This window comes from Puntigrus tetrazona, chromosome 7 (genome assembly GCF_018831695.1).
Source record: "Puntigrus tetrazona isolate hp1 chromosome 7, ASM1883169v1, whole genome shotgun sequence".
Classification (NCBI taxonomy): Eukaryota; Metazoa; Chordata; class Actinopteri; order Cypriniformes; family Cyprinidae; genus Puntigrus; species Puntigrus tetrazona.
Genome location: NC_056705.1, coordinates 14163621 through 14175970, shown reverse-complemented (window position 1 = coordinate 14175970; position 12350 = coordinate 14163621). Strand labels below are relative to the sequence as shown.

The window sequence follows — 12350 nt, the reverse complement described above, 5'->3', positions numbered from 1 at the left end:
GATTTGCAGTTCAAAAACAGTGAGCAAAAAGAAACACGGTTTGTATGACATCTCTCTCAAAGGAAACAAAAGATCCACACAGAGATGAAGGATGAGAGAGTCAAAGACTCCTGATGAATCTCGACACTTGAAATTCAATTAAACGATGATTCAATAACAGCTACTAAGAGATGAAGTATCTCAAAAAGACTCCAAATTAAATCCTAGGGGTGAGTGTCACTGATTTTATTGGACTTGTAGAGTGTATGAAAGGAATATTCTAAGACTCAAATTTAAAGGTGTACTCAGTAGTTTGTCCCTCTTAAAAAATGTTTTACAATATAGTTTTTATACTATAATGTAATTGCAATAAGTTACAATAAGTTTTACAATAAAAATTGTATAAAATTCTAAAGTTTGGGTCGGTAAGGCCCGGTTTTATAGACAGGGCTTAGCCTAAACCAGGATTAGGCCATAGTTCAATTAGGACATTTAAGTCATTTTTATAAACATGCCTTAGAAAAAAGCATTACTGCAAGCATTTTAGGACAAAATAACAGCACTGGCATGTTTTAAGATTAGTTTAAAGTTGAAACAGTTGAAACAGCTTAGATTTAAAAAATATTTGAAATAAGTATCTTATATCAAGGCTGAATTTGTTTGACTAAAAATATAGAAAAACAGAAATACCGTAAAATATGACTTAAAATAACTTTAAAATGCATTTTATGCCTGTAATTGGAAAACTGAATTACTTCAGCCTTCAGTCTCAGTGGCTATAATAAGACAATGATTTACACATTTCAACAATAGCCTTGTTAACTGAAAATCTGCATTAAAAACTACACCTTTAAAAACATAAAAAATAATTGAAAGTAATGCACTTTCAATAAATGTCTTGGGAGGATCTGTTTTTCATTTCTTAATTTTTTTATTGTTTATGAACCTGATATACATGTCAAAAATCATTCAAAAGGGTAGAGCTTAGTTTATTTAACTTATAATATACCGTTGTACCTTTCTTTTGTTGTGACTCACCCCATCTTCGCTCCCTAAAGAAAGTCCATCCAAAAATCTCTCAGCCACTTCCAATAGAGCATCACGTGGCCATTCAGAGAACCAGTCTATCGTTGTGCAGTTCACAAGTGCTGGGTACTGTCGAATACGGTTCCTTAACAAAAACACACACACACAAGCAAACATACCCATAAACCCTCTATTATGTAGACAGTTCAAGATGGTTTGCATTGATTTGTCACAAACACTAATATCACCCACCGGTCCAATCATGCTTATTACAGTCAGGCCGATGCCAGACCAATCAGAGAGAGTGCTAAGATGATTCGTGCTGTCATATTTAATGAGTCAGGGCCCTACGGGTCACATTACGCACAACCGCCTCCTTCATGTGACGGCAGATGCAAATGAGTGATTAACGAGAACATTTCCCATGCATGGTTCTATAGTGCTGCAAGTGTGACAGGCATAATTACAAAGCAAGAATGTTTTTGCCAGCCGGTGTCTGGGGGCCAGTGAGCAATGTACTGTGTCTACTTATTGCCGTCTCTCATTTAACCTAATATTTACCTGTATTATAGCTCTTCCTTGTTATTTTCATTGTCATTTTTTATCATTATTGATTTGGTACACTACAACTATGGACTGCAGCTAAGCAGCTACTGCTTTGGCAATACAAACACACTGTTGTTCGTCATGCCAATAAAGCCCCTGAAGCTGAAATTGACTGAGACACAGCAAGCTAAAGATGGAAAAGTAAACAGAAAGAGAGAAAGGCAAAGCCAAATTCACTACATCGTTTATGAAGACACTTGTGAGTTTACGATGGCGGACGGTAAAGAGATTGTAGATGGAGGACAGAGCTTTGTCTTCCTGATGTGTGTGAAATGACAGTGGCAGAGAGGTTTACTCCTGTCGTTTGCTCTAATTTCACACAGTTGTATCTCGCATCCACTTTGAACTCGTACACTGAGTCATCGGTTGATTCATAAGCAGCTATACTGTTCACGGGTCTGTTCAGTTCAACAGTATATTGCTGTTCGCTGTGAATCAAGTCTACAGAGAGAGATCTTAAGCCATAAGAAGCCACAGGATGGATCTCAATGTTAGCATGGTAATCAAGGCTGACTCACTATTTGAGCAAGTTAGATTATAAGCTGTAGGCATGCATGTGTGCTGTATTACAGTCAGCTATTGAATCCATGCACATGGGATTTTGTGAAGACTGAATGCTGAATGAAGTGGTTACAATCATGCCTTTACACGTGACATCCATAGTATGTACAGTATCTAGCACACATCTAGCCACACTATGAAGGACACCGTTTTTTCATTGTGTTTAGGTAAACTCCTTTATTAATACCAATTGCCACATTGCTCAGTAATTTAAAGTTTTTAAAATAAACTTTATTGATTTGTTTTATTTTTACTTTTAAATGTATTGTTACATGTATGCTTAGTTTTAAATATTTAATTTATATGAATAATGTTCTTACTGGTAATATTATTTATTATTATTACTATTATTGCAATAATATTGAAAAACACTAGCTGATCACATGCCTAATAAATAAAGTTGCTAAATTAATTCAGCATAAAAAACAAAAACACAACATAAAAACAATAATAATAATAACTGTATTATTATTATTAAATTCAAAAAATTAAATCAAATAAATTAACTACTATTAAAAAATACAACTATGTTGTATACTGCTATTACTACTACTACTACTAATAATAATAATTACAGGTGTAATGATTTCCGTATTGTGTATTGTAAACCTCACAGTCATTTTCCAAATCATCAAAGTGATCCCCTTATCCCCTTGTTAGTAGGGACTTTAGAGTGAACAGAGCATGTGTGTGTGTCATTATTTAGTCATTTGGAATGCACTTGTCAAAGGGACAGATGTAATTTCCTCATTATCTTCAGTTTGTATGTTCCCATGACAACGAACGCAGCACAGTGTGCATCAGTAGATTCTTAAAGGGACGGATTCATTCCATAAAATTACATTTTATATTAGAAAAAGGTTTTATACATGCAAGTTTTTAGATATTAGCATATTTTAAAAACAATTAAAAATATAAAATGTATCTTTACTTGCAAAAGTTATGCTAATAACCACAAAAAGACATTTATGACGCATCATGCCGCGTTTGTTGTCACAGGAACATCTAAGCTGAAGATAATGAGGAAATTACATTGCTCCCTTTGAGTGGATTCCAAACGACTAAATAATGACACTTATGTGCTCTGTTCACTCAAGTCTCCACTAACAAGGGAATAGGGATGATCACCATGATTTGGAAAATGACCATGAATTGTACGATACTCGATACCAGAATCGCTACACCCCTAATACTAATAATAATAATAACTTGATTTGAATAACTTGAATTAATAGCAGAATAACTGCAAAATTACAGACCAATTTATTTAATTGGATAATGTAATTCTTGTGAATCACACTGAAAATTTAGAACCCAGCATAATTTAATTTAAATGTTTTAATTATTTAATTTTATTAAAATGTTTTCCCTGTCATTATTTTTTCATTCCATTTGTTGTTCGCTCCATTTCTTATTGTATGAGGCTTTGCTACAAATGTTTAGCAATATCAATGCAGTTTTGTCATGCAAATAAAACACGCCAAAACAAAATTGCACCTGAATGGATCTCCTACAGGGCTCATGCACAGCACAATGTGAAGGTTGTTTCTGACGCGCTCTATCAGGTAGTTAAACATGGCGTCTGATGTCTCCAGGATATTGTCCTTCCTGGCTGAGTCTGACAGAGCATTGTGAATCTGCACAAACAAAACATGTAAAAATCAGCTCTCATTGTCAACAAAACCGTCACATGCATTAAAAATGTATACAAACACACACCTCATCGAGCTCGTCTGTTTTATAGAGATTGGGCACCTCTCCTGAGCTCAGAATGTTGTTAATGTCTTCAAGAAAGGACTCATCCACGATCTGTGTGTCATTAAACAGGAACACAGTAGGCTTGTTTTCCACTCCTGTCAGCCGATAGAGCTTTTTAATATCTGTATGGGGAGAAGAAATATGTCAAATATTCCACTGAGGCCACATTAAACTGTGTTGTGAAGGCTACAATGTGCATAACATAATAGATCCTTTGGTCCTGAGAGTTAGGGCAAGAGGCGTTATTCCTCAGCATTTGGAAACATTAACTACAAAATGCCACAGGAAAAACATCAAAGCCTTGGGTATATATCAAAAGAACTTTATATTCAAGATGTAAAATTGAAAATATAACTCAGCCTCCTTCCTTACATTAGTTGGTCTTAAAAAACAATTTAACAAACCTGAATATTAATATAACCCTTTCAAATACTAGCAAAATGGCTTTAGATGCTGGTTTGCTGGCATCTCAATCAGGCTACTTAATTAATTTTGCCATGGTCAGTTAGCTGGACTGAGGGAAAACATGAACTACATGAAGTAGCTCATGAAATGTTTTAAGAGGCTTCTTATCTGTTGTTGGTGCTAGCAATGTAAGTGTAACAGTTCTACACCCAGGAATGACATGCAATGATAATATGTACACCTTCAATGATTTGCTCTGGATAAAATCAACTGCTACATGAGAAAATGGAAGTTATAAATTGTGTGCAGAACTCACCCTCTCTAAACTCTTGTTTGCGGTACTGTTTGGTGACCTCTACCTGGAAGACCGTAAACTTACAGATGTAGGCAGCAAGTCTGGTTAAACTCTGCCTTCCTGAGCCACCAATACCGACCAGCAACATGTTCCCCCGGAGCTGACTGATCACACGCACCAAACGAGTAACTGAGGGGGCATAAAGAGGGCGCTGTTTCCATCACAAGAATCATAACAGTTCATTTGCTTGCATGAATCATGTGTGTCATTTGGTCAATGCAACATTTACAAAACACAAAGTATAACACATTAAAATGTCAATGCATACAAACCCACAGGCACACATTGTTGCTGCAGGAGGCCAAACAAACAACTGATCACAAAGGAAACTAATTGGCACAAAACTATAATTAGTGATGAACACATAGGCATATAAACATACACGTTATGCTTGCTAATTTCGTAATCAATCAGCTATGCGCAGCGGCGTGTCACTGAACTGAGTGTTTGTGACGCGCGAGCGACGCGATTCACCGAGCTGAATGTGAGACCGCTTTAATGTCACAGTGCGGCATGTCTGTGACAGGATGCATATAAAGCATTCTTATATGCGCTTTTGACAGTAAATGCCTGCATGCGGGTGAGTGACATATAGGCTTGGGAACCGGCCGGCTAATTATTCTCCCTGCTGAGGGGTTTGTAATGCGATTGCGTTCTTCTTTGTGGGAATGAGAAGGGTAATTATTCATGCTCGTGGGGGATCTGAGGGCTGAAGTGCGTGTGATTTTGAAGAAAGTTATATTTGTGCAAGCAATGAATGAGAACTGAGGAGATTGGTCACTGAATTATGGGACTCGAGAGCGTGCAGTGAATCATGGGTATTGTGATGTGGATGTAAGCAAATGATTAGAGCTGTAATATAACTGCACCATGAATACCGATGACTCCAAAAATACAGAGCTAGTGGAATTTCTTTTTTATATGATGTCGTCATTCATAGCATCTTAATAAGTTACAGTGATAGTTCTCCAGAACCACCTTTCCTCAAATGGTGATTGATGGCGAGCTCCATTGTGGGCTCAAACTTGCAACCTAGTTCTTTAACCACTATGCTACACTACTCCATTCTTTCTCACTGTGCTCTTACCGTGTTCTATAGCATCTCTAAAGAGCACCAGGCTCATGGGCACCACACCAGGCGTGAGGTTATAATCCTCTAGCTCATTCTCCATATGAACCTTAAGAGCTTTGAAGTCCAACAGGTCCTCATACACATGTGGCTCCCTCAGGAAGTCACCTACAATAAAAACACCCAAGCAAGCTGTAATTAGGGCCAGGATTTCCCATTGAAACACTAATTATCAGTATGTTTGTGTACCAAATATAGGAGGTTGTTTGTTGGGGCAAATTGTGTGGTAGGGGACATCAAAATAAGAAGCCAGTTTGTCTGACAGAAGTCCCACAAAAGTCTCCGTGTCTGCATGATCCACCAGTCGATCAGAGAAGACCCTAAAACATGTGCAAAACTTTAGTGGTTTCTTCTTCTAACACAAGTTCATGTATGTGTAGATTTGTGCTTGTTTGTACCTGAAGCACTCATGAATCCAAAGGCGGGTGATACTCTGTTTGGTATCGTGGAAGTCTTTGTGTGCTCGTAATAAACCCTGGAACACCTGCATTGGAGGACATATTGCACATGGACAAAGCCTTCAGTGTAATTTCTTGTTAGGTATGAAATATAATTTTTTTCTGTCTGATCAAACTCAAAAGAAATACACTAAGTGTCCTTGCAGTCTCAGATGCATTCAAAGCGTGTTCTGAAAAAGTGTTATTTTGTACAGTCATGTACGTGTCTCTGATTAAAAGTAAGGGGAAAAAAAGAGTTTTGGGTCAGTTACTCTTTTCCTCAAATACATCAGAATTTTAGGGGTGATCTTTCTGGAACCAATCGGTCTGAATCAAAGCGATATTAGGCTCAGTCTGGGTGTATCTAAACTACAATTTGCTCCTTTTCCAGATGAGAGACAATCACAAATGACACATGTTAAGTACCTTGGATATGTCTCTGAGGTTGAAGAGATAATGTATTTTTGCGGGCGTAGGTAAGAAGCGGGCGGTAATGGCATGGTAGAGCTCCAGGGTGGCCTGAGTCAGAACCCCCCCGATGGGCTTCACCTCCTCCTCAAACTCCTGCAGCTTCTGACTGATCATGGTGCCATAGATACGCTTTATCTGAGACTCCTGGAGAGAATAGAAGAGTAGAGGGAATTACAGGGGCGGATAAAACAGGAGATAAATAGAGCAGATAAGACAAAAGAGGAAAAGTGATTGGTGAATTTGATGCATGAAACATCATATTAAACCACCATCTGAGAAAAGAGAGTGCTTCGCTTATGAGGTTTAGACATTATTGCATATATCACTGCAGCTGGTTCAAATGGGTGGTGGGCAAGATTTTAAAAGACTGTCTCAAAATGTAGTCTGTTCTTTGCACACAGCTATCATATGACTTCATAAGACTTGGAATATAGCACAAGATATTTGGAACCCTTTTTATGGTGCTTTTATGATGCAGTGCTTTTATGTGCTTTTGGAGCTTGACAGTCACAATCATCATCCTCTCATCCCTCATGCATCTCATCCCTTTTGTTTTCTGCAGAAGAAAGAACTACATATGGGTGAGTAAATGATGACAGATTTTTCATTTTGGGGTGAATATACTGCTTCAAGTAAACCAGTATCCCTTTTATGTACGTACATATCAAAAGCCATTTTCTATAATATAATGTTGAATGCATTTTTACAACAAAATATTCTAAAGAAATAATATATTTTAAATTATATATTCAGAATTTAACAACTGAAATAATGTATGATGTTTTCATTCTTTTTAATAAATCTGTTTCAATTTTTCAGAAAGTGTGACATGAAACTGAAATGAAATATTTCACTTTTTCTAAAAAAACTTTAAAGAACTTGCTCCTAATATTATTGACTCCTTTACGATAAATTGCTTGTGTTTCTTCTTATTTGTAAGTGGATTTAAGCTAGTTTCAAAATAGGATGCAACAAAAACAATAACTGGTTTAATTCAAATATACCATCTGTGGCCATGTGCTTTTCTTGCAGTGCTTGCTATGCAAATGTAAACTATTATTACTTCTTATTCTTCTTCTTTTGCCTATTTTTCTGCACAGCTGGAATAAAATCCAGTATGTCTGGCAAAGTGCATGTCTCAATTTTTATAATCAACAATACTTATGATTATTTTTGATTGAAGTTTTCCGTATTTAAAGAACAGCTACAGCATCATAATATGGTAATACTGAATTAGTTCTCTTAAATTCCATTTATTTGCATAAAAATACTTTTTTTGTCAATAGCTATTTGTCACTAGCTGCTTTACACTATATAGCTGTTACATGCTGTGTGCCAACAGGAAAGCGCTGCAGTCATACTTCCATCATAGGTTTATTAATTTACACCTAGTTTAGAGCCCATCTCTACTCACTGTAGGGAATGTCATGTTGATAAGATTAAATCGACTCTGAAGGCGTCCTGATATTTGTGTCCTCCCTCCACCAGGGGGACCCATAGCAGCCAGCAGAAAAATGTCCTATTAGATTATGTCAAAAAAGAGAGAAAACATGCATTTTTATGCACATCTAAAATATATACTTGTATAAAAACTAATAAAATGCGCACACACAGTCTTACCTTGATACACTTGAGGATCTGTTTCTGGCGGTCGTACCAGAAGCCATAGTCGATCCAGAGACGGAGCAGCTCCAGAGGAGGCTGGGAGCCAAAGTCGTCCATAGCGGGCATGTTGAGATCATCCAGGAAAACAACCATCCTTTTCCCTCCCACTGGAACATACACACCTTTAATCCTCTTCTCCACACGAGACTCTATGATCTCCTGCACGTTATTAGAGCTAGTCTGAAGGAAAGCCAGAAAAATAATGTTATGAAGACAAGAACGTTAGCAAGTAAACCCCTAAAAACTATTAAATATTCAGTGAGCGTGACTGCAGATTTGGAGATTAGTGGAAAACTCTTTATTATAATAACAAATGATGATGATAGTTGGAGATTGATGATGATGGTGGTAGAGCTCTCACCATGTGTTCTAATATTTGCTCGTCAGGTTGGGCGAGCAAATGACTCAGCTCATTACAGATGTGAGAGTGGACTACTAAAATATCACAGCGGAGAGAGAGACCTGAAGGTTACTGATATAAAAGTTCTAAGTGTAAGTGTTCACTAATGTACAGTTTGGGGTCGGTAAGATTTTGTTTTGTTTTGTTTTTGCAAGAAATTAATACTTTATTCAGCAAGGATGCATTAAATTAATGAAAAGTAACGGTAAATACATTAATAAAATATTTATATATAAAATATATACTGTTTATTTGACTTTTCTATTCATCAAAATCCAAAATATAACAACAGAAACGGTTTTCAAAATATATAATAATTAGAAATATTTCTTGAACACCAAATCCGATAATTACAATTTTTTTGAGGAATCACGGGACACTGAAGACTATTAAGCTTTGCCATAACACAAATTAATTACGGTTTACATTATATTTGTCAGAATCTGTCAATTCGTATGCATAAAATTTAAAAGAAATTATCTTTAATATTCAACACAAAAAGGGGTACACAGGGCATGCAGCAACTCAATCGTAAAAATTTGAATCCATTCAACACCAGGCGCAAAACACAAGAAACACTGGGCTTAAGTAACAGAACTAAACAAGTATAATTAGGAGAACAAGTGAATCAAATGGAACTTAACAGGAACAGGAACAGGAACAACCAAATAAGGTCATAATCAAATATTAGGAGAAACTAGGACAAGGAACACATAGACGGGTCCCTAATTTTGACAATATTAAAATAGAAAACAATTTTAAATGATAATACTATTTCATAATATTACAGTTTCTACTATATTTTTGGTCAAAGTAATGCACCGTGAGCATACATAAACTTAAAAAAAATGAATTCATACAAAATCTTACCAACCTCAAACTTTCAAAAGTAATAATGCACTTCATTTTTGTTCTCTGGAGATTTTTAATCTAAGCACCAGAACTCATAACTATTTTAATATGTCAGTCTTTTATACTAGGAAATATTCTTAACAAAACTAAAATGACCTATTATTCATTCATTATTACTCATTCTTTTATTCAACACAAATTACAGCTCACTTATTACAGGAGCAGTCCCCCTGGAGACACCTGGTGATGGTTCATGAATAGCCATTTTCATCATTTCTTCTTTCAGTCTAATGTTTCAGTCCACTTATGTTTTCTTTGTTTATATTTCACTCACCAATAAAACAGTGCTTTCATTTGTTGTTGAAATAAATAAAGTGTATTTATTTTACTGCATATTAAACAAACAAAAATATACATTTTATGGTTAAAAATATTTTAAGATATATTTATATTCCTGCACACTTACTTGCATCTTAAATATCATTTATTGAAGATGTTTAGTTATTTTAATGCATATTTTTAGATCATCCTAGGGATTTATTACTGGAATCACCATATCCCTAATACTAAAAGTCTTTCTCAATACCTGTGATGACATGTTGATGGTGAGCATGGACCACGTGACTGAATCCAGACTCTGCAGCACATTCTGGGCCACTGAAGTCTTTCCTGTTCCCACTGGGCCTGTCAGGAGCACAGGGTGCTGAGTGGACACCAGAGCCTTGACCAGATAATGATAGCGCACAGTGTCCACTGTGGGGACCATGATCTTATAGAAAGGAGTGCTGCAGAGAGACAGATGATAATTAAAAAGACGCCAGAAAGAAAGTTGAAAAGTGGGACAGCTAAGTATGAGACATGCTTTAAAAAGAGGACAAAAATGAAGAGAAAAAGTAGAATACAGCACGAAAGAGAGAGAGAGAGAGAGAGAGAGAGAAAGAAAGAGCAAAAATGGGTGGGAGGAAATAGAGTTGAGAGAGCAGAATGAATGAGAATACCGAGGAGGAAGAGGAGGTGAAAAGTCTTGATTGAAAGACTGAAAATTGAAAGATGTAGCGAGACATTTTAAATTAACAGAGTGATAAAAAAAGAGTCAGGTAAGAAAAAAAGAACCCCAGGATGGAAAAATGGACAGCTGACAAAGAGGGAGCAAAGAGAGCCAAGAGGACAAAGGACAATGAAGGGGAAAGAGTTGGACTGACATGACAAATGAGAGCAGGGGAGAGAAGAGAGAGACGAAGAAGGATGAAAAAGATGAGAAATATGAATAGACGGGGAATTCAGAAGTCTGGGAGGGAGCCAGGCGAGAGGCCTTTGACTGAGAGCCGCAGGCGGCTGGCAGAGACCCTGAATAGGGGAGGATAGGGGCACATACACACACATATCTCACTTGGAGGCGTAGCGCCAGCCTTTGGGCAGCTTGTCCTCAAATGACGCCCACGTTTTGTTCTTGGTGTCCACGTAGTATTCGTAGATGGTGTCCTGAGGTTTAATACAAGGTGATTATTTCTCCAGTAATATATTTGTTTCTGTAGGCAAAAGGGCTTAAACATTTATTCTAGATGCAGAGCATCAGTACTTTTCATGTAACATTAGCATGTGTGAGCATGTGTGTGCATACATTTACATTAATTACACAAATATGTTATCCATTTCACACTATATGTAGACTAATGTGGCCCCAAAAGTATTTGGATACTTAAAAACGTGTAAACTAGCTCAATTCACATGTATTAAAGACATTATTTTGCAATTCTATTTAGTGACAGTAATGCCTCAGAAATGACACATTTCATCTTTAAGAGTTCATTGTGGCCCACTGCATACCTTGTTAGGGAAAGTTCCTCTATTTCCCGCAGGAAGTTGTCAATTTTCTTGCGTCCATCCTCATCTACAGAGGCGCACACAGACCATATGAGACTGAAGATGAACCAGAGTTCCACCATACGGCCAAAGTTTTCAGAGTCCGCAGGGTTCACCTGACCAGCCAGAGAGTAACAATATTATGCTTGTGTGAACTAGCTACAGTAAAGCTAAATATTACATTTAATTAAGTTTGCTGCTTTAATTAAGCCAGACACTGACACAAGAAGACCAGAAAAGAAAACAGCCAGTAAAACTACACCCGGATATGAATAAAAGCAAAAGTGTACATATGAACAAAACCATTCTAAATGTTTTGAGTAATACACTGATGTTCCATGAATGACAGTTGCAATATTACAATAGCTGTACACATCAATGAAGTGTTCTGACCCCATTTTCTCGAGTAGCCAGTGACTCGTAGAGTCTACAAAGTGCCGCCACTCCATTCAGTTCAGTGATGGGCACCAGCTCCTTACAATGAGTCTTCTTAAAGGTGAGGGTCTTGTTTATGTACCGGTCAAACAGCTGCCTGAGATGATCCATTTCAACCTGAGAGCAAAAGAGAGAGATGGAGCACTTGTGTAGCATCATGTATACCAAATGTATACATGATGCTTCACATTGCTTCCCAAACCTTCTGACGTTTTTCCATCCAGGACTGAACATAAGGCATCCAGGTCAAATCAGAGTAGTCATTGTAAACCATTCCACAGCGAGACACGGTAGCAGGAGATGCCACAGCTAGATCCTCCACTTCAAACAATAATGAGACCTGCAACACACTCTCTCATTAATGTTTAAACCCAACCAAATAAGCACACAACTGTCACTTAGCTGAAA

General features: G+C 37.0%; 1 protein-coding gene across 1 annotated transcript in view; it reads right to left on the bottom strand.

Moving 5' to 3' along the window:
• Positions 1-12350, bottom strand: part of LOC122347919 (dynein axonemal heavy chain 2-like) — a 101353-nt gene that overhangs the window by 22609 nt on the left and 66394 nt on the right. Inside the window, 16 exon segments of the mRNA XM_043243172.1 lie at positions 1018-1150; positions 3670-3809; positions 3892-4052; positions 4652-4819; positions 5778-5927; positions 6009-6139; positions 6218-6303; positions 6683-6871; positions 8142-8246; positions 8348-8572; positions 10231-10429; positions 11035-11126; positions 11472-11491; positions 11494-11623; positions 11901-12059; positions 12145-12282. Of these exon segments, the coding sequence (XP_043099107.1) occupies positions 1018-1150; positions 3670-3809; positions 3892-4052; positions 4652-4819; positions 5778-5927; positions 6009-6139; positions 6218-6303; positions 6683-6871; positions 8142-8246; positions 8348-8572; positions 10231-10429; positions 11035-11126; positions 11472-11491; positions 11494-11623; positions 11901-12059; positions 12145-12282 (2226 nt within the window).